This window comes from Urtica dioica, chromosome 7, assembly GCF_054948205.1.
Source record: "Urtica dioica subsp. dioica isolate 48M chromosome 7, U.dioica_male_clone48M_v1_H2, whole genome shotgun sequence".
Classification (NCBI taxonomy): domain Eukaryota; kingdom Viridiplantae; phylum Streptophyta; class Magnoliopsida; order Rosales; family Urticaceae; genus Urtica; species Urtica dioica.
This window is the reverse complement of record NC_142762.1, coordinates 19,164,356-19,187,155: the sequence shown is the minus strand read 5'-3', so window position 1 is coordinate 19,187,155 and position 22,800 is coordinate 19,164,356. Positions and strand designations below refer to the sequence as shown.

General features: G+C 32.9%; 1 protein-coding gene, 1 long non-coding RNA gene and 1 other non-coding gene across 14 annotated transcripts; 2 read left to right on the top strand and 1 right to left on the bottom strand.

Moving 5' to 3' along the window:
• Positions 1–2,377: 2,377 nt before the first annotated feature.
• LOC149390320 (uncharacterized) lies at positions 2,378–4,554 on the top strand. Of its 4 annotated transcripts, none has more exons than XR_016300177.1 (7): positions 2,378–2,767; positions 3,085–3,165; positions 3,284–3,355; positions 3,622–3,699; positions 3,849–3,903; positions 4,021–4,282; positions 4,357–4,554. It is a non-coding gene; the product is annotated as an uncharacterized LOC149390320 (long non-coding RNA). The 4 variants fall into 4 exon arrangements; XR_016300175.1 differs by having other exon boundaries at positions 3,849–3,921; XR_016300176.1 differs by lacking the exon at positions 4,021–4,282 and having other exon boundaries at positions 3,849–3,921.
• Positions 4,555–9,450: 4,896 nt separating this feature from the next.
• LOC149390319 (replication protein A 70 kDa DNA-binding subunit B-like) lies at positions 9,451–15,001 on the top strand. 9 transcript variants are annotated; one of them, XM_089620206.1, is made up of 13 exons: positions 9,454–9,694; positions 9,967–10,139; positions 10,259–10,368; positions 11,014–11,049; positions 12,249–12,399; positions 12,461–12,728; positions 12,805–12,902; positions 12,997–13,105; positions 13,205–13,283; positions 13,361–13,489; positions 13,587–13,743; positions 14,414–14,534; positions 14,619–15,001. In XM_089620206.1, the coding sequence occupies exons 4-7, from the start codon at positions 11,015–11,017 to the stop codon at positions 12,894–12,896; spliced, it is 546 nt and encodes a 181-aa protein (XP_089476332.1). In that variant the 5' UTR covers positions 9,454–9,694; positions 9,967–10,139; positions 10,259–10,368; position 11,014; the 3' UTR covers positions 12,897–12,902; positions 12,997–13,105; positions 13,205–13,283; positions 13,361–13,489; positions 13,587–13,743; positions 14,414–14,534; positions 14,619–15,001. The 9 variants fall into 9 exon arrangements, with proteins under 9 accessions (XP_089476333.1, XP_089476332.1, XP_089476326.1 ...); XM_089620200.1 differs by having other exon boundaries at positions 12,997–13,121; XM_089620202.1 differs by having other exon boundaries at positions 9,948–10,139; positions 12,997–13,121.
• A 317-nt stretch (positions 15,002–15,318) lies between these two features.
• Positions 15,319–15,391, bottom strand: TRNAE-CUC (transfer RNA glutamic acid (anticodon CUC)). The gene has a single exon. It is a non-coding gene; the product is annotated as a tRNA-Glu (tRNA).
• Positions 15,392–22,800: the final 7,409 nt, after the last annotated feature.

The window sequence follows — 22,800 nt, the reverse complement described above, 5'->3', positions numbered from 1 at the left end:
TGCTTCCGGATGCGGTATACGCTGTATTTTCTTAGTCATTAAGGATTTCGGTCCAAAGATTCATATGTTTCAAATATTTGACAAGTAAAAACGCAATATCATGACTTGTGAGTTATGGATCATATTTTTTTTATAAAATTTCTCAAAAGAAAAGATATCATACGAATCTCCAGAGAGTTCAAGAAAAGTGATTCTCATAATGCAAGAACTAAGCTATTCAGGCTGACCTATTTGCTGGTGGCAGAGATATGAACAAACATTATTGTTGATTCTAGATTATTTAGGTTTTGGATGTCAATTTCGAATGGATCGGTTGATGTTATGTTCATGAATTTGGGTTTGTTTCAGATTTTCCGAGTCTAGGTCATCTTATCCGGTGATATCATAGACTGAACTGGGAACAAGAAAATAATTTTTAAATTCAGGTTCGTACTTTCACTTTGCTAATATGCGGCTTGAGTTGGTGAAGCTAGATTTTGCGTTTTGAGTTGAGGAATTTTTTTGGAAATTGTCTTTACATTTGTAGTTACTCTCTATTATTGACTAGCATAATTCGTCGAAATGAAGTTGTTGTTAATAACGATCTGTATAACTTTTCTACTGGTATATGTTTTAATCTTCTCCAAGTTTATTGAAGATATTAGCTAACTTTTCTTTTCCCATTTTTAGTGTCGGTTGTTTTATCGAATTTTATTCTCTTCATTTCTTAATTCCTTTTATTTATTCGGGTTGTAATTCAGTGATTTAATTGCCTCGGGGGTCCTTGATAGAGCAAATTAAACTGACGATATTTATTAATCCCATTAGCAAAACACCGCGATGATTCAAGCTTGAATGATGAATCAAAGCTCTCGGATGCTATTAAATATTTTCATAATTTATTAAAAAATGTATATTGCTGATATTTTTTTTTTTTTTCTTTTAGTGTTTTGGGTTTGCACAAATAAAAGGGTGAGATTGTATTCGGAGCCTCGGCTGAGTTGTATTACTTAAAATTAGATAATTACATTGACACACCTAATTAATATATATAAATTTATCACGTGCATAACCATTTGCTAATTAAGAATCAGAGGAAAATCCAACTGAGGATTATCCAGTCAAAGATTAGGCTTGCCAATATTTGCTTCTTTTTAAAAAAAATTAATTTTTCCGCGTGACAATATTTTTCCACGTGACAATATTTTTCCCTTGTGACAAAATACTTTGTAAGTTACGCATTCAGTTCATTTTGACGGATGGTTCAAAGAAATTCGAAGCTGCGTGCTTTGGTTACACCGCTGAAAAAATCTTTTCATGCAAGACTTCACAAATATCCAACATTTCGGAGCAGGTAAAACAATATATAAAAATATGTTTTGCTTATCTAAACATTTTTTAATGATTTACAAAATTAATCGCTATTCACATTTGCAACATCAGAATTCACAAAAATCTTCTTTGAAAGGCCACTATTCAATGTCAAAGAAGCTATTACAAAAACATCCTATATTCAAGATACGAAAATTCTAAATTCAAGAGGAACGCAACACCAATTCACCGTTAGTCAAGTTTACAAGTTCACTAAGCTTAATTTTATTGACCAAAAATTGGAAAACAAAGATGCTAATCACTCCTCTGCAACATCCACCTCTAACCAAAAAACTTAGGCTTTGATTAAACTATTTTTTATTTTATTTAAAGAACATAATGTTCTCTGCTATTTACTTTTTTTCATCCGTATTTTATCGTAGTATTTTGTGATTGCGTGTGTTTATTGAAAAACTATGGGAAACATTTACTTTATTTATTTATTTATTTATGAATATGAGACTAAGTATTTAAAATATGTTAATTAAGTAACTTTGATTAATTTTAAATTATATTTTTTAAGTAAATCCTTATTAACCACGTGTTACTATCTAGTATATATATATATATATATATATATATATATACCTCAACATGCCTGCTTTAACTCTATGGGGAATTGTGCCAAGCGTCTGATTGTTCTGCGTTTAAGGCTCCTCTCTCTTACTTTTTCATTTCTTTATTATTGGTTACATATTTTAGAAATAATAAAAGTAGGTTTTAGTTTACTTCTTCGTTATTTGTTGTGGGCCACGTGGAGTGCGAAGTGCGAACCACGCGTTAGTGATTCATCGTGTAATTCGACAGTCCGAATATTATCAGACTCTGAAGGAGTACAATCGCCACAGACCAGGACAACCAGTTATTGGTTTTTGACCAGTTTCAAAATCGCTGGGCCCAATATTCGCAAGCAGAAAAAATATTATCCCCCAGAAAAAAAAAAATCAAGAAAAATTGGCCATACTTTTTTTTTAAGTCCAACCTATATGAATCTTAAAATATATTATCTTATACGTGTATATATAGGTCCTCTGTATTTTGTCTTATAGCACAACAAAAAGTATTATAAAAAAGAAGTGGCGTAATTTCCTGGAGACCAAATAAAAGAAAGAACAGGGAAAAAAAAAACCATCAACAACAACAGTTTCGACTTCTCCTGGAAAGAAAGAACAGGAAAAAAAAAACGAATAATAATAGTCGGTCAACAACAACAACAATCCACAAAAATAACTCCACCATCATCATCAATCATCTCTTCCATCTCCTACCTTCTTCTTCTTCCTCGCGCTACCACGAAATCACCGACCCATCGCCCGCGCTGTGGCTGAGAAGAACGGTCGCTGCGACTCGGCGATCGAGAACGACCGCCGGTGAACGAGAGAGAGAGCGTCGGAGAGTTCAATTCCACAAAAACAAGGTGAAAATCTCTTACCCGGATTGGAATTGAGGAATTAGGGTTTGAGATTGTAATTTTTTTTGGTCAGTCGTGGATTTAAGCTTTTAATGGCTCGGTTGGTACTTCCAGGCAAAAGCACGGGTTTTGTCAGGACGAGTTTGTTCGGATTGATTTCGTCTGCTCATGTGATTATCCATGTCTAAATCATCGATTATTGAATATATATCTACATTTCTGAATCGTCGATCGTTGAATTGTTTATGCTTTTCTCTTGTTGAAACTTGACTCGTTTTCCTGTTTATCTTCTTCTTCTTCTTGCCTTCTCGTCATTTTCTTAGTTTCAGACCACTGGTCGTGTTGGTTTCGTTGAGAATTCAGCGAGAAGTATCAGCAACTACAAGCGTTTCATCGCTTCAAAGGTTTGTGGATTTTTTTTTTCGATTTTGCTTTAGAACATAAAAGCATGTTAGAACTTAAGAGTGTTAAAAGTGTTGAATAGAAGATTTCTGAAAAATATTTATTTGGAGTTTTTCTTAGGCTATCTACCGAAGGAATAATCTCTTTCCCTGCCCTTCACTATCGTCTGTAAGAAGATGAAGCCAAGTTAAGGTTGACTCTTCAACATTGCATTACTGATTGAGCAGAATGGCTCTGTGAGATTGAATTGAAAGCAGGCTTTTTTTTTTATACATATATGTACACTCTTTGATACATTTCTTCATTACTTGAATTTCGATAACTTTTTGTATTCTCTATGCTTGTACAATTACTACTGTAACAATGAATTCGTTATGATTGATAGTTAATACTCATTGACTATATATGTGAAATTACATTTTCATGTAACTGATCATACATTGTCATGGGATTTTCAGGTGTGGTCGATGTCAAAAGGTTACACTAGAGTTCAAGCAAGTTTCAAAATCCTCAATCCGTCCTTCTACGTATAATAGGTTTGTATATTAATTAGCTAAAACTTGGAGAGTTGAAGTTTTTTATAATATGTTTGTTTCATATAATTTTGTTTAGTGGTGCTGTGAAAGTGGGATAATTAATTAACCAAACTAATATATTTATTCCTGTTTCTTTGTGAAATTTGTAGCGCTTGATTTTATTTAAGGATTCACAAAGAGATAACAACTTTTAGGTCATTATAAGTAAGACACAAGGCACAAGTATCAAACTATACCAAGGATATTATTTCTTAAAAAAAAAGTACTGTATTTTTTTGGTTAATTACTGTTCAATATAAATACGTTTTAATATCTTATCAGGTTTTTAAAATGAAATCCAAAAAAGACGATATGAATGATTTGCACGATGTGAAGAAAAATATGTTAGATGAAAAAGCATATAAACAACGACAACAATATATGTTAAGAAGACGAAGTATGTCCGAATACCAAAAAGAATTGCAAAGACAACAATGGCGGAAAGTCAAAGCAAAAAAACGATCTCACATAGAGAAGCGTATAGGAAATAAAATCACAGATAATTTAAGGACCAATTTAACGTCTCCAAGTATATTTGAATTAGGTAAAAATTTATTACTTTTTTTGCTTCAAATAATTTTTTTTTTCTTATGAACTAATTCTTTTCCATAATGTCAGGAGAATCATCAAGGCCAAGTAGAAAACAGCTACCTAAAGAAGCAAATCAGAAGGATCTCCATGTTCTAGAAATACCTAAAATACCTTCTATGTTGAAATTACCAACGAATTGTCAATATTGTACAGCGAAAAAATTTTCACACTAAAGCAAAACGTTTTGTTGCTCTGATGGAAAAGTAATACTTACATCAAATGTAATTCCTCCAACTTTATACGAATTATATACCTCATCATCTTCTACGGCCATCGAATTTCAAAAATATATACGATCATATAATAACACTTTTTCTTTTACTTCACTTGGTGCGAAATTTGATAAAGAATTATGTAAAAAAAATAAAGGTGTATATACTTTTCGTATTCAATGTAAGATTTATCATTACTTAAATGATTTGTTACCAACAAATGATACCCCAGCAAATCTTCAACTTTATTTTTATGATACGGACAATGAGATACAAACCAGAATTGACGCCTCTCCAAAATTAAATCCAAATATTACTGCGATCTTACTTGATATTCTAAAAATTAATCCATATGCTTCATTTTTTCGTTACCTTAAAGATATACCTAATCTTCAAAACTTTAACATCTGTATAAAATCAATTCCAGAATTAGACCAACGAGTGTATAATACTCCTACGATCTCACAAGTAGCTGGTATATGGTTACATGATCAAATCTCAACCGATGCTAACTGTCACGATATAATTGTGTATTTGCATTCTAATAAACCTCAAAGAATAAAATATTATTTCGGATGTTATGATCCTTTACAATATCCTTTGTTATTTCCTTCCGGAGATTTAGGATGGCACAAAGGTATTTTAAAAGTAGACAATAAACATCGGTTTGGCGTATGTCAAAATCAAGACCCATTTTATCCACATCAGATTGAAGCTGCCATTGATTTAATTCAAAGGGAAAAAAAATGTAAGCAACCCACCTTCATCTTATTTCGCTTTACATATTATTTCCTAAATATTTTTTTATTATATTCCAATATCTGTTTTATATTTTCTTTGACAGTGTTAACAAGGAAGAAAACGAATGCAGTTACATGTCGCGAATATTATTGTTATAAACTACAACTACGTGATAATGATAAATCTATATTAGTACATTCTGGTCGTCTCTTCCAGCAATATGTTGTAGATATGTATGTCAAAATTGAGACTCAAAGATTAGATTATTTACGAAATACACAAGGCGAAATTAGGGCCGATTTGTATCAGGGAATCATAGATAGCGTTGAGAATGGAGAAACCAGAGGTTCTCAAATTGGAAAAAGAATTGTGTTACCAGCTTCTTTCATCGGTAGTCCAAGAGACATGCGTAAAAGATATATGGATGCAATGACATTAGTACAACAATATGGGAAACCAGATATTTTCTTAACATTTACTTGTAATCCAAAATGGCTTGAAATTGAACAAGAATTGCAATCATATGAATCCGCTCAAAATCGACCAGATTTGGTATCTCGTATATTTAAAGCAAAATTAGAAGATTTGAAGTATGAAATTTTGAAAAACAAAATATTTGGACCCGTAGCTGCGTATGTTTATGTTATAGAATTCCAAAAAAGAGGTCTTCCACATGCTCATTTTCTCATCATTTTAAAATCAACAGCCAAACTCCTCAATCCTGACATTTTTGATAAATATGTTTCAGCAGAGTTACCACACATACAAGAACATGAACATCTGCATAGAATGGTTGTTAAACATATGATGCACGGTCCTTGTGGTGACTTGAATTCAAAAAATGTATGTATGAAAAATGGCTCATGTAAAGATCATTATCCTAAACCATATATTTCAAAAACATACATTGGAGAAAATGAATACCCAAAATATAAACGACGAAATAATAATATTCAAGTTCGAGTTAGAGGTTGTTATTTAAATAATCGATGGGTTGTCCCATATAATTCTTACTTGCTAGCAAAATTTGATTGTCATATGAATGTAGAAATATGCTCAACAGTCAAAGCGGTCAAATATATGTATAAATACATTTATAAAGGACATGATCGAATAGCCATGCACATAAACTCAACACATACCGATGACAATAATAATATTATGCAAGACGAAATTACAAATTTTCAACTAGCAAGATGGATTTGTCCACAACAAGCAACTTGGAGAATTTTTAGTTTCATTTTAAATGAAATTTATCCATCTGTAATAACACTTCAATTACATCTTGAAAATAAACAACTTGTTACATTTAGAAAATACGATAATCTTAATCAACTTAAAGATACCGATTTTCCAACACGATCTATGTTGACTGAGTATTTTAAAATGAATCAAATTGATCTAAAAGCTAGAACATTACTGTATAAAGAGTTTCCTCAATACTATATATGGAACAATCAAGATAAAAAATGGGTAGCTAGAAAAAAAGGTAATGTAATTGGAAGAATTGTAACAGCAAATCCTGCTGAAGGAGAACGATATTATTTACGCATATTATTAAATCATATAAAAGGATCATTTTCTTTTAAAAATTTGAAAACGTTTGGTAATATAGAAGTATCGTCATTTCGTGAATCTGCACTTTTGTATGGACTATTAAAATATGATAATTATTTAAATTTATGTTTGGCAGAGGCATGCACGTATCAGTTACCCAGCTCTTTACGACAATTATTTGCAACGTTATTAGCATTTTGTGAACCAAATAATCCACGAGACTTGTGGGAGACATATGTAAATCCAATGATAGAAGATTTTTTTACGAATGAATCAAAATCATATTGTTGCAACCAATAAAGCCCTTGAGAACGTTAACTATTTATTAGAATAAATGGGAAAGGATATTAATAACTACCATTTAGTCAATTATAAAATTGTTATGTCCGAGGCGGAAGTATTTATGAAAGAAATAAACGAAGAGCTAAATATAGGTGTATCAGAGGAAGATATGAGCTCGGTGTCAAAATTAAATTTGTAACAAAATTTTTTTTACGATTTAATACTTCAAAAAGTATTTTCAAATGAACCAGCTGCATTTTTCATAGATGGCCCGGGAGGGACAGGTAATACTTTTTTGTATCGTACTATACTTTCTACTATTAGATCCAAAAAATTCATAGCTTTAGCAACTGCTTCATCTGGAGTAGCGGCATCTATACTACCTGGTGGTCGTACAGCTCATTCTCGCTTTAAATTACCACTAAATATAGAAGATAATGCTACATGCAATATCAGTAAACAATCGGGTTTAGCTCATTTATTACAAATAGCAAAAATAATTATATGGGATGAAGCACCCATGATAAACAAAAATGCAGTAGAAGAATTAGATATTATGTTACAAGATGTCACAAGTTCTAGGTTGACTTTTGGTGGTAAAGTCGTTGTACTTGGAGGAGATTTTCGTCAAGTTCTACCAGTTATTCCTCGAGGGAAAAAAGAAGATATCATAAATGCAAGTTTACCAACATCTTATTTATGGTCAAAATTTCAAAAAATTCAGCTCACTCAAAACATGAGAGCTAGCAATGATCCTGAATTTTCAAACTTCTTATTACAAATTGGAAATGGTACAAAAGAAATTGATGAAAATGACAATATTAAAATACCACGAAAATTTCTTTTACCATATGAAAATGATATTACATCAATTCCTAACTTACTAAACACTGTATTTCCAAATATTTTTAACTACCCATATAATTTACAGGGAATGGTAAATAGAGCGATCTTAACTCCTAAAAATAATGATGTTGATCACATAAATAATTTATTGATTGAACAATTTCCTGGTAATTGTGTTAAATATTACAGTTTCGATGAGACTATAGATACAAATATTCAGGGTTTTCAGGAAGATTTTTTAAATTCTTTAACTCCAAATGGAATTCCTCCTCATGAATTAATTTTGAAAATCAATTGTCCTATTATCTTATTACGAAATTTAAATCCATCTGAGGGACTTTGTAATGGAACACGTCTTATTTGTAAAAAATTTCATCCAAATATTATTGATGCTGAGATCAGTAATGGCTACTATACAAAAAAAAAAGTGTTACTACCAAGGATTCCATTTATCCCTGTTGAAAACAATAAATACTCATTTCCATTTAAAGGGACACAATTTCCTGTTTGATTGAGTTTTGCGATGACAATTAATAAAGCTCAAGGACAAACTTTAGATTTTGTCGGGATATATCTTCCAGAACCTGTATTTTCACATGGACAATTATACGTTGCACTATCAAGAGCAACATCAAGTAAAAATATTAAAATTCTAATAAAACATAACACTGTCAATAATTACCAGAAAAAATACCAAAAATCACAAAAAATATAGTATATAATGAAATCTTGTCATTAACAACATGATATGTACGCAACACCTACATGTACATAAATAATTATGGTATTTTTGAATGACATGTGAAACAAGTAATTAACAGAAGCCGAGGAATGCCTTCGTAAATTGTGTCTGAATACATGCGTACATAAAAATATTAATTCCCGATATACCTAAAAGCAATCAAATATCCTCTTGAATTGTGAAACAAGTAATTAAAAGAGGCCATAAAAACATTTAATGACATGTATATTCAAACTACGTTTAAAATTCACAATATTACGTATTAAATGTTGATTATAATTTCCTCCACTAATTATAGGTATATTCAATTACTTACAATTTCCGAGAATAAATGCTAAAATCTTGGTGAATCACTCTCGGAATTGAACAGTTCCCATTTAAATTTTCATCAATTTCACATTAAACAAAATAAGCAATAAAGACAAATAATAATGTTTTTTCCTGATTACGAATGCATTCAATTATTTACCAATTTCCGAGAATAAATGCTAAAATCTTGGTGAATCACTCTCGGAATTGAACAGTTCCCATTTAAATTTTCACCAATTTCACATTAAACAAAATAAGCAATAAAGACAAATAATAATGTTTTTTCCTGATTACGAATGCATTCAATTATTTACCAATTTCCGAGAATAAATACTCAACTCTTGGAGAATTAGTGAAGTTTTGGAATTAAACGATTTAATACTCATTAATATCATTGATCTCTCTGTATATTATAGATACTTTTCATGGGTATAAAATTATCTCCAACTATTGTTTAAAATCATACCCATTCCCTTGTCGGTCAAAATACAATAAAAATCCTCTACCGACCTCTTCCAACAATACAATCTGAGCCTCTAGAATTTGAGATTGGGTTTGACGAGTCTAATATCCCAAATTTGGATGAAGAGACTGATTCCGAAGAGGATTACAAGAACATGTCGAACAATGCCTATTTCATCCCTTGTTTCTCAGGAACTACGCTCAGATTTTACAGGTAAGTTCTGTTTTTATTTTCATTTTATTTTTATTTTTTAATATTTTTAGAGAGAAGATAAAGATGTATTTTTTAGAGTGACGCTGAAAATATAATGATATGTAGGTCAGGTTTCATAGGATGTTTCTTTGCATAATGAATAAGCAATTACAGTAACCAATCTGAGAGACTTAATTACTTTTTTTTTTTTAAGAAAAAAGACTAGATCTTATTCACTATGTATAAAGAGGATATATTTTAATGAAAGGAGTAGCTTTGATCTTCGATGACAGTCAAAGGGCGACCTTTATGGAGCCGAGGAATACTATTCCCGTGTTTCGTCAGCGGACCCAGAAGATACCGAGCTAGGGACACAATACGCCAAGCTGGTTTAGGATCTCCGTCGCCACAAAGACCGAGCCTTAAAATACTTCAAACTCGCCATGGAAGTTGCTCCTAACGATTGGTTCGTGTGACTTTGTTCTTTTTCTTGTAATCAAATGAGATTTAAAATAGAAAATATTTACAAGTTTACTTCCTTTTCTAGCATAACTGATATTGCTTCTGATTTGGTACGGAGAGCAGAGATGCCTTCTCAAGAGCTTCCCTTTGCTGTTTCCCAGAAGCTTATACGTTTTTCAAACAGAGCAGAAGCACGTGTAATTCATGGCTTCATAATTTTATGATCAAGAATGGTAAATAACTTTTTTTTCAATCTTATATTTGAAATCTTGTTATTTGGCATTTGTTCAAAAAAGTTATCATTTAGTCTACGAAACGTTAACACTTTAGTCATGTACCGATTTTTGTCTTCTTCTTATGTTCTAAATCGTAAAATCTACTAATTTTACCCTATTTAATAAAATTCATTTTCTCAAACATACTTGCATAAACGTAACAAAGAAATAAAATATTATCAACTCCACTAGCCACCTCATACTTGCAGTGAATAAAATCTACTTTTGATGTGATAATCATTCATATTCACCAAATCTGTTTACTAGCCACCTCATACTTGCAGTGAAAAAAATCTACTTTTGAACGAATCAAATTTAAACAGCAAAACCTGGGCTTACCTTCTGCTTAAGTTTGAACTATAGATAACGATTCATTTAGTGAAGCCACGTTTCAATTGTAATGATTATAGTAGCTCACATATGTTGTAGAACCTATCCCTCGCTCACTATTTCTTAAACCCCGTTAGAATTTCTTTTTATTAGAATAGAGTTCAAAGAAAGTACAACACAAGAAAAAAGGTATTTCATTTTCTTAATCAATTTGTTTGAATTTTTGTTCTCACTCACTCAATCTCTAACTCCGTTTGAATTCCTTTTTATCAGAATGGAGCCCAAAGAAACTGCAACACAAGAAAAAAGTTATTTCATTTTTGTAATCAACTTGTTTGAATTTTTGTTCTTGTGAATCTTGCATAGTTACAGGAATCATTAATTCTAAAAATGAGTTGAATCATTTGTTTTATAAGCTTTAATGGTTTTGCATATTTGTCTGCTCGTCGTTTCGACTTTTACTTTTCCTACCCGTCGTTTCTTTTTTAGTAGCACTTTAGGAATGTTAAACTGAAAATTTCATGAACATAAGAGAGCTCAGTGTGAATGGTTGTGTTATTTTGTTTTGGGTAAAACGTGGAAGATAACGAGTACTCGAATAGCATTGATCCGTCGTTGAAGTTCACTTTTATGTTCTAAATTATAATATAAGATCAAACCCATGAGTGATTGGATACTTCATGAACTAGAACACATATCTTCAATTAAATGAAGCTAATCAATTCATTGTCGAATATATTTGATGAACAAGCTATTTTTCTATAAAAAAAGGTGTAGCTCGATTTCATCAGTGAGTCTAATAGTATAAAGGGCTTTAGGATTGTCATGAAAATTAATGGCTATACTATAATAATAATTATTATTATTATTAATGGCTGCTTTATTCAGGCAATATCTCATTATATATATATAACTCACGTATCACGTTATATCTTTTTTATGGTCTTCTAGCAATATTTCTACGATTTGGAAACTTGCAGATAACGCAACCCATCGATAAATTGTCTCTCCATATTTTATTAAACTTATATTTAAACTATAAAGAATCGTTGGAGTTATATAGAAACTTGAGAGATTAAAAAATAGAATCAAATAGTGTACTTACGCATTCTATTTACTCTGAAATATTATATCATGCTGTTTAGATTCATTTATAAATTCATCATTATATTACACCATGTCAACATAGTTTGCATATTTCAATCTTACTATATTCATTTTATTAATTAACAGTAATAATAATATTCCTAATTTGTCAATTATTCCTATTTAATATCCTTTATAAGAGTGAAACCAAAGTTCTGTTGTTTTTTTTTTTATATAATTTAGTAATTAAATAATACATCTCTCTTGTATTCTCAGGTTTGCACAAAGATTATATTTAAATGTATAACATGTTTCTAATATCTATATATTCAAATGTACAACATGTTTCTGCATTATTAGATGTCACCATTCATAATTAATTTTCTTTTCACATAAATGACGTTAAAAAGGAAAAAATGCAGATCTATGTCCAAACATGTCAAGAACATCAAGGATATTGATAAGGCCACAAAGAACTGGACCTCAAAAATATTTGTGGCTGAAAAAAGCATTCCGAGGAAAGCACGCAGTAGTTCAGCGAGATACCAAAAGCTTTTGCTCATCGACACAGAGGTTTGATATTTTTAGCTAATAATATTTTTCCCCACCTTAAGATGCTTTTTTTTTAACATAGGGTACAAAAATCCAAGCTTCTATCTTAAACCATGACATTGAGTTATTTGAAGACACTTTGAAGCCACTCCACTATTATCACGTATCCAATGCCGATGTCAGAGTCGTTAAACCTCAATATCAAGTTGTAGATAACAACTTTGAATGGATGATCAACGAAATGACAATGATCGAAGATGCTGTCATTGATCCTGAAACCACTGATCCTTACACATACAACTTGGTCAAATTTGCTGATCTTCCTTGTCATTTAGGTTCTGAGAGTCTTGGTAAGTTATTCGATGTTTTTTTTTTTGTCTATTTTATTCAGTTACCACTAATGTTATTAAGATAACTTTCATATAGTGAACACCATGGGAGTAGTTATTGGTATTAGAGATATCAAGCAAATACCCGCAAAGTGGATCAACCCAAATCCAGGAGTTAATACTGACTGATCAACAGTAAGGACGATTTTTTTTTTAATTCTTATACTCAATATGTAGTAAATCAACTTCGTTATCTAATCATTTTTACCATGATGACTAAATTAAATAGATTAAAACCAATTCTGCTTACTATGTGGGAGAAATTCGTTGAAAATGAATGCACAATGATTGCTGATATAATTTCATCGTACCCGATCATCGTGGCGTTACATTTGAAAGTAACTCGCTTCAACGGTACTTTTTGTAATCCATGTTTCAATTAATTTAGTTACATGTTTTTTTTAAACTATCCACATTTTAACAAAAAAAAATTACAGGTATGTCTCTATCATCAAAACCAAGCAGTATTTTCTTGATCAATCCTGAAACTGATTCTGCCAAGGAACTTCAATCATGGTTAGTGCCTATTTCACATTTACACAACATTTAAAATTTAATTTAAATGCTAACATTCTCGAACTTAAATACCATAGGGTTATGGAGAACAAAGCCATGCTTCAAAATTTAGATATTGAGAGTACATCATCTCATCAACTCAAGCCATGGTTCCAAATATAGATCAAATTATTTTGATCAATGACATACCAAATATGCCAGAGACTGTAATTTTCTAATATTATCTATTCCTTTAATTATCTTCATCATCCAAATCTTTTATCATATTGAATACATTATTAATCAAATTTAAATATTTTTCAGGAAAACAAGTTTTGGATTAAAGCATCAATTTCAGTTATAAACCTGCGGCAAGGATTTTGGTACACAGCCTGTTCTCAATGTCACAAATCATCGGACGGTGAATGTGATCACATATCCACTTGCTCGCACTGTCAGTCGTCTACAAACCTATACCTAGGTAAATAATTTTCACTTTAAAGACTAACTAAAATATAGAAGTAGAACATAGAAAATCAGACCCATATAATTCTTTTGTACTTGCGTTGACGACTTGCTCTTTCTCTTTCTACACATCAATTTCTTGACTATCATGAGGCGTTCTTTGGTTATTGGTTATCTGGCTTTTCATTTTTGATTTTTTGGACATACAGGTTTTAAAAAATAACTTTATTTTTGGGGGATTATTAGAAAGGTGGTAGATTGGTAGTTCATCATATGGTTGACTTTTCAACTTTTCCGAGCATATTAAGCTTTTGTAAAACCAGTTTTTTTTTCATGGCATTTGATTTGAGTTGATTATTGTGGAAGTACTTTTTTCATGGCATTAGAGTTGAATTGATTATATACAATACATTGTGAAAGTACTATACTTTTATTGTTACCACCATGAAAGGGAAATTTGGCTGTTCTCTGAGTTGTTGAGCTTTCAACAAAGCATGAACATGCAAGTATTATGTTCTGTTTGTCATTATTTATTTTTTCTCAAGTATAAAATTATTCTCATTTCTTCAATCGCTCTAAAGTTTCAGTGAACACTTATTACTGATGAGTAATTAAACAAAATTTTATCCTTCCCGAAATGATGGTCGTCTTAATCTTGGATTTGCCTGAACAATTGTTGTCTATAGATGTCGTATAGAAGCTGAACTACATGACTCCTCGGGAAGTTTATTAGCTACTCTTTTTGCCGAGAATGCTGAACATGTCCTAAATTGCTCTGCACAGCAACTAATGCAAAATACAATTGAAGTAAGTACTTCTACCTATTGTGATAAAAAAACATATAAATAGAAATACATTTTAACTGTTTATTTATACAATCCTTTTTTTCAGGGAAGTGTTAAAAATTTACGTAAAATAGCGACATTGAGCAGCAAAACAGAATACTCATATACAAGTAAAAATTACAAAATCAGAATATCAAAGCACCACACAGTTTAAATATGTTGTACAATCTCTTTGTGATGTGCTTGGTGTAGAGCCATCGTTCGATACTTCTTCTTACTTCCCTATCGTAGTGTATAATAAAAATAATGTCTTTATTTTGCTTGTAACTTAAATACTAAGCACTGTATATTTATTTTGGCTACTGTAACCAACTACAAGATCACATTGTAATATATAGTGATCAGCTGGTTGTGTTTTTTTTTTTTTATATCACCTTATTTTGGCTACTCTGTAACAAGATCACACCATAAAGTGGTCAATTGGTTGGTTATGTTTTTTTATACCCTTCTGTTGATATTGTTAAACACCAGAAATGATATTGGTTAGGATATTCGGCTCTCACCCGAAAGACCCGGGTTCAAGTCCCGGCACGGAATTAATTGTCATTTTAGTACAATTTTAAACACCAGGAATGATATATATATATATATATATATATATATATATATATACTAGGTTTGGTGGCACGTGCTACGCACGTGCAAAATATTTTAATTGTAATTCAATAGCTAAACCTGGAAAAAAATGGAAATTTTAAGATTATAATCATTTCTGGTGTTTAAAATTGTACTAAAATGACAATTAATTCCGTTGCCGGGACTTGAACCCGGGTCTTTCGGGTGAGAGCCGAATATCCTAACCAACTAGACTACAACGGATTGCTGCTTTGAGACTTGATATTTATTATACTTATCATTACTTACAAATGGATCTTTGGATTATCTTCTACTCATCTACTCTTAAAATATTGGTCTAAGCATATTATTTTTGAATCATAATCTTCATATTTTACCGATTTCTCAAGCTGAAATTGTTTCGTATTACTCCAGCAGCATATGCCTAACTTAGGCAGCCTAAGTAAACGTATCTATAGAATGTATGAGATTAAAATAGTATTTCCGTATTACAGAATAATTTATTTAGAATCGACTATCATAACTTAAAATTAATTTTAGAAACGGAAGAGAAATTAGCATTTCAAATCCGTTGTTTAAAAAAAAATTCCATCTTTTAGAGCTCAAACAAATAGTCATCAAAATTATTTCTAATAATATTAGACAAATCACATGCTTGACATTTGATAAGCCACATCCAACTTTAGAGGTAACTCCACCTATTAAAATAGTTAATTTAATAGAAATAACTAACGTGTTTGGCATTTGATAATCATATTTACATATCTATTTTTTTTTTGGCGGCATATATACCTAATATTATGTTTTAGTTGCACCGTAAGTATTAAGCTGTTAAGTTGGATGAAAAATCACGTCACAACATTATATTTATTGAAAAATGAAATTTTTTATCTTAAAATTAATTAAACATAAATTATATAATTTAATAATACAAAAAATAAAAAAAAACAAATATATTTCCTCATTAATATTCAAAATATATTAATTATAATCTTAAAACTAATTAAACATTAATTATATAATCTTATAACACATTTTTTAGTAACTTGTCTAAAAACTAATTAAACATCATATAATACTAAAAATAATACTAAAATGATATAATTAATTACTATTTAATTTTAAGAAAAATTAAGGATTTTTGTACACTAACGAGGATAAAGTTTTTTTTCTTTTAAATTTTTTTATATTATATAAATAATATTTAATTAGTTTTAAGAAAAAAATATTAACTTTTTCATTAAATATGAGGTTTTCGCGTGTTTTTCCATCCTACTTACTGGCCTATGTACTTACGGCGCAACTAAAATATAAAATTATGTATTTTTGCCGCCGAAACAAAATTAAATATATAAGTAATGATTTTGAAAAATATTAAATATTTTTGTCGATATTAACTCTTTTATTTATGATACCAATTTTATCTTCCGTTTATGATCTGTTAGAAATTTATTGATTATTCATTAAGTATCTCATAAAACATAAAATGAGTCATGTGACAATACGAGAGCAGGGCTAGCTAGTAAAGTAAGTCAAGTAAGAAATCGCTTAGGGCCCATTTATTATGGAGAAAAATTAAACTATAATTTAGGCCTCAAATTTTGGTATTAAAAAAAAGTCTAGATTTTTGTATTAATTTAACAAAATATTAGGAGAAACAAATGAATATGCTTGTAATGAGTAAGCCCATAATTAGAATTTCAATGTTTTTAGCCGTCATTCACACATGCCAAATAGAGTTTTATAATCAGCCATAATCTTAGTCATACTATACAATGATAGTTTTCTCATTTTTTTTTATCTCATTCAAGCTCTAATAATATTGAAAGCAAGTTTTGAAAAATTTATTATTTTCATGGAATCTTATAGTTGTAAGGTGAGATTTGAGTTTGATGTATATTTATATTTATATTTTACCTTTTTTTTGTTTATTTGCTTTTTAGAACAGAAAAATTATGACCACTAGCAAATATTTTTCGGGTTATTAAGAAGAAGAAGAAGAAGATTTGGCTAACTTTCAAAAATTAAATCTTGAACAATTAATTAAAAAACGATTTAGTAACCAACATAGGTGAACAAAATATGAAAAACTGAGCGAGTATGGAGATGATAATAATATATTTTATTTTGTATTTTATGAAGGCTATGTATTATTTTAATATTTTTTAAAAATAATGACTAAGGGTTATACTTTTTATTTTATTTTATTTATCAATTTGCTATATCATTATTGATGTTATTTTATAAGGTCCCGTTTTTAGATTTTTCTTAAGGACCGATATATGTCGGGCTGGCCCTGTAGGAGAGTTACTAACTTTTACAATTTTATGAAACAATTTGACCCAAGTTATTAATCTATTTTATGTTGACTATGGTATGACTATTAATATCAAAACAACCATGAGAAAAACATATTAGAGGGACTTATATATAATCTCTCTATTTGAATTTTCACGCTTCTAACATAGCTTCGTGTGCTTTGTAATCTTTGAGATGGATTGACACCGTTTTTTTAAATATATTTCTCCGAATGAATTAGAACATTGTTGTGGGCCATATCTTTTGCTCACATTTTAATTCAACGAGTGAGTCGGAATAATTATTTTCTTTTTGAGAAGGGTGAAAGTAACAAAATTCCTCAAACAATGAAAGAGAAAATTTGACTTAATCACACGTGGGAGTTAGACGATTTTTCTATTTAGTCACTCACTGACTTCGACATGAGAGAAACATTTTAGATCTCCGATGATCTAAAAGACAGCAAATTTCACGAGAAAATATCTCTATAAAACTTCAGCCTAAAATCTTAAGGGAACTTTTTGGCTCTCGACGATCTGAAAGACTTAGCAGATTTTACAAGTTTAAGTTGTTAAAATTCGACTTAAAAATACTAAGGGTAACTTTCAAGATCGATTGGGCGACTTGAATGACTTAGTAAAAATCTATAAAAAAAATTCATTCACGCATACATAATGGTTTACTAACCTAAAAGACTTCGCAAAATTGATAAATAAGTCAAAAGCATGACATAAACATAAACAAAGTTTAGATAAAAATAAAAGATGGGTATGGAAGCCCCCTAAATGTCACAAAATAAAAAATACTTCGCCCAAAACATACGGGCCCCAAATAATTAAAATTGTTCAAAACAAAAACACTGATAAAATTGAAAATAACGAAGCAGACGGAATCTATACTTGGACTGGAGGCTCGACCTCGACGTTTCCTCGCTCAGGAGTCAGAGTGAACGCCGCCACGGTTTCATTAGTTTGAGGACCTCATCAGTCTGGCTGAGCATAGAGCCATGTTCGTCGATGACAACTGGCTCGACTTCGATCACGGAGAGGTCGACGGGAGATCGGTCCGAGTAAGGAGTGAAGGGAACTTCCTCGACCTCGGGGATAGCGATGGCCGCGTAGTCGGCCTCGTACTGAGCGATGTCATCCTCTATATCTTTAATTTCGCCGGCCCAGTCCGAGATCTCGCCTTAAGGGCCTCCGAGATCAGTTTCTTGTTCTCCCTGCAGTGCTCAAGTTTTTTGAGGATGAGGATAGCCTCATCCATTTTCTCCTTATGACACGGTACTTGAGTATGTGCTCCCTGTATCGCAGCGAAGTCACCTTCTTCGGTGCCTAAGCAGCCCGGTCTCGATTAGCTTTGTCCGTCCTCTTGGTCCTGGCGAGCTCCTCGAGAGCGTCTTTCAGCTCGGCGTCCCGAGCAGCCAGCGAGGCCTCGAGTCCCTCATTTTGCCTCTTCAAGTCATCAGCAAAAGCCCCTAATTTCTTAATATTCTCCTTTTTGTCGTTGAGATCGACAGACAAGAAATGGGTCTCGCCATAGAGTTCTTCATTCCTCTTCTTCACCCTCTGTAGAAGTGCATCTTTGGTGAGGAGATCTTCTTGAAGCGTTGTGAACTTCTCGTTCATTGACTTGATCTTGGCATGGAGGGACTCTGTCCCCTTCTGCACCTCGGCCAGCTGCTCCCGCTCGGCCTTAGCATCGAGGATGTGTTTTTCATAACGAAAAACACCTCGGTTCAGCTGGATCGACAACTGAAATAAAAAAAATAATGTCAATTCGACCACTATAAAATTCTAATTCTAACTAAGCATGTCAGCTCGATTTCTTGAAAAATTTCCTAACCGAAATTTTTACTAAGTATAACAGCTCGATAGAGTTGTAATATATCCCTAAGAAATCAGTTCGACTATTCAAAAATAAAATAAAAGGAAAAATTATACAAAAAGATATGCTTACCCCTATGATGGCCGAAGCCATCATTCTGTACCAGTCCGCCTCAGCGAGCTCAGGTACCTTCGGGAGTGTCATGTCAGGGAACGCCAGCTGGTGGAGGAACCCCGCCGAAGAGTAGGTGTCATTGCACAGCATGTGGTCCTATGCGTGGTGAAGATTGATGACGTGTCTCTTCTTCCGAGACGAAGATGGGGCGGAGTCAGCACGGCCGCCACTCCGCGACCTCGACGACGTCCTGCTCCCCTCAGCAACTCTTTTCCCCTTGTCGGCTCGAACCACCTTGGCCGCGGGGACTTCGGTGACAGGCTCCTTTTCCGCCTCTTCGCCAATCTCTTGGACTTGGTCCCTCTTCTTCTTCTCTCCACCGGAATCCGACCCACTGATGCCTTTCTCTTCTTCGGCGCCGCCGCGACCTCAACGCGCTCAGCGGTGCGCTCCCCTTCGGTCACGAGGTCAGCAAACTTGAGGGCCCTCCCCGAAACAATTTTCCTCCGGCCTTCGCCACTTCGGGCACTCCGCCGAGTCCACTAGAACGACCGGGATCGAAGAAAGCAGCCTGACTCTCGTCACTTCGACGTCAGATTCTTCAGTAGGTGCCTTTGGCACTTTGGCGCCGGAGTCGAGGTCAAAGTCGTGCCTCCCTTCTTGCTCCGCCTAGCGTCATGAGCACTTACTGGAGTGTTCATGTTATCTCTTACGTCTAAAAAGACTTAGTAAAAAAATATTCATATAAAAAGGGGAAGAAGACGAACTCGATTTCTGTCAAACTAACCCTCTTCAAACTCTTCTAAAATAGTCGGAAGCGGTGGCCAAAGTTTGGCTAAGATGAACCGATACGGAGTGAATTTCGACCACTCTCCACAAACCTCCTGCAACCTTGAAAGTTTATCGGCGAACTCATCTCCTGGAGGTGGTGCCTTGATCTTCCCTGAAAAACAAAACAAAAATAAATGAAATTTTTAACATATTTTGTTAACTATTTGAAAGACCAAAAAAAAAAAAAAATAACACGCATAAAAAAATAATTATAACAATAATCTAGGCATACTCGGCGAGCTTGCCCACTTCGACAAGAAAGAATGAGCTCGGCTCCCGAGGGAGTACTCATTGACGGCGAAATAAAAGTATCGCCTTCCCCAATACTTGTCCTTCGAAGGAAGGCCCGAGATCACTCCCCTGTCCGCATCCTTCGAAAGGTAGAAACACTTCGGATCGTATTTTGAATTCGCCTTGACAACACAAAGACGGACTAAATCCATCAGAGTGAGCTCGACTTTTCGTTCTTGGGCCACAACTAACAGACCTTGTACCATCCTTACGAAATTTGGGCACATTTGAGGAAGGGTAAGTCCTAGGGCTTCGACGAAGTCAAAATAAGGGGGTGAATCGGAAACATTAACCCACACTTCTCTGACCAAATTTCATAAATACAGCAGAAACCATCTATGATTGTGTCGGCTGTGGCTCCGGAAGAGGGAAGAAGGATTGGAATCTCAGGAGCTATCTGGTATTTCTCACGAACTCCCCTCAGTTCTATGAATTTTATTGCAGATGGCATAAAAATGTCCTCGTTTCCTAAAAGATTGGATTCCGACGGACGAACTCCTGAGGTCGACATCTAAACTTAGGGTTCTCATGATTACTTGACAAAATTAAATAAAATATTCTTGATATCTGCAAGAATATCAACAAACACCCGCGATTCCTCGACTTCGACGCTTTGATGCGACTAGGACGCGCCACGTATTGATCACTGACGAAGAGCGAGTCGTCACACGAAGCCACGTGTCAAAAAGATTGATCAAATTCCCTCCCATATTTCGAGACAGTTCGGATCGTGAGAAATATTTTCAAAATATTCAAAGTATTTTGGAAATATTTGGGGGCTAATTGTGGGGGTGTAAAAAAAAATCATGTTTATATTATTTATTGGGCCTGTTCGATCAAAGGCCCAATAAAGATCCAGTTCGACATAAGGAGAGAACCCAAGCCCAGTCCGCGAAGATGTGATCCAGTCCGCCTATTTTGACCCGGCCAATGATCGAAGTCATGGTTAACTGCAATGCCGCCGAGAAGACCGGATCTGAGACTCGACCAATCTGCGACATGGTGATGACGAGCTGATCAAAACGTGTTCTGGAGACAATTCTTTCTTCGCATATAAATTGTAACCTTTGTATACATTTTCACACACGAGCTCTCGTTTTACATTCTACATTTATTCAAATTCTCTCATTCTACTTTTGAGCTTGCCTATTTGAGTTCAACACCTCGTCCCTTGTAACGCCTGATATTTATAAAGTTATTCTTTTCACATTTCGCATTATATTTCTTTCAAATTAAATATTGTTTGTTTTTTATACGAAGTCATTCTGAGACCTACTATATATTAAAATAAATACATCCTAAATAAGTATTTGTGATTGTTGAGATCCCGAAATCGACATCAACAATAACTCTCCAACGACTTTCTAGTATGTTGATTTCATTTGTTCATCATGCCCTCATCATAAATGAAGCTTTGTGGAAGTACTTAATTATTTCACAATAAAAGTTTATAATTAAGTATTTAGCTCTTTAATACTCTATTGATATATATTGTTGGATACTTTTGTTTGTTTGTTTATAGGATGATTAAGCATGCATAAATCTAGCTAAGTGCATTAACATACGCACCAGGAACAATATTCTTGAGGGGCACAACATGTCATTAAATTCATTATATATATAATAGGGTTATATAGGTGTATAGCTATTTTTGTTATAGGGGATTCAAATTTAGCTAACCATTTGTTAATTTTCAGTAAATAGCCACACCCATCAATTTACAATAGGTAAAAAGACCAAACCGGCCTCAGTGTCAAATTTCCGCTCATTACTTTCTGCCCATAACTAAAATGGAAATAAAAAATTAGGTCATAATTTTTGGCACAAATCAAGACACAAATCAAGTGACCATCATTAAAAAACGTAATTAAACATCACGCACCACAAATTCTATTCACAACACACGCACCACAAATTCACCGAGATGCTTCCTCGCCGACAGGAGCACCACGAATCTTTACTTCTTTTGTCATCTTCTTTCTTCTCCGGGGAGGCATCGAGAAGAATGAAGATGACAGAAGAAGAAAAGATTCGTTTAATAGAGGAGAAATTGGGCGGTACAGAGTGAGGCTCGTTGACTTTGTCCACACCGTGATGTCGGCCATGGTGTTCTCTGCCGTGGCCATGTTCGACCAGAGATCTAAATAGCCATTAATTGTTTTTTCTTTTTTCTTTTGCATAAAGGAAAATATGTGTATTGATGAAGAATTGGGAAAGAAGAACCCAAATATTTTATTAATGAAGAATTGGGATTACATGATTTCTTGTATTATGATGATCCTTCATTTTTT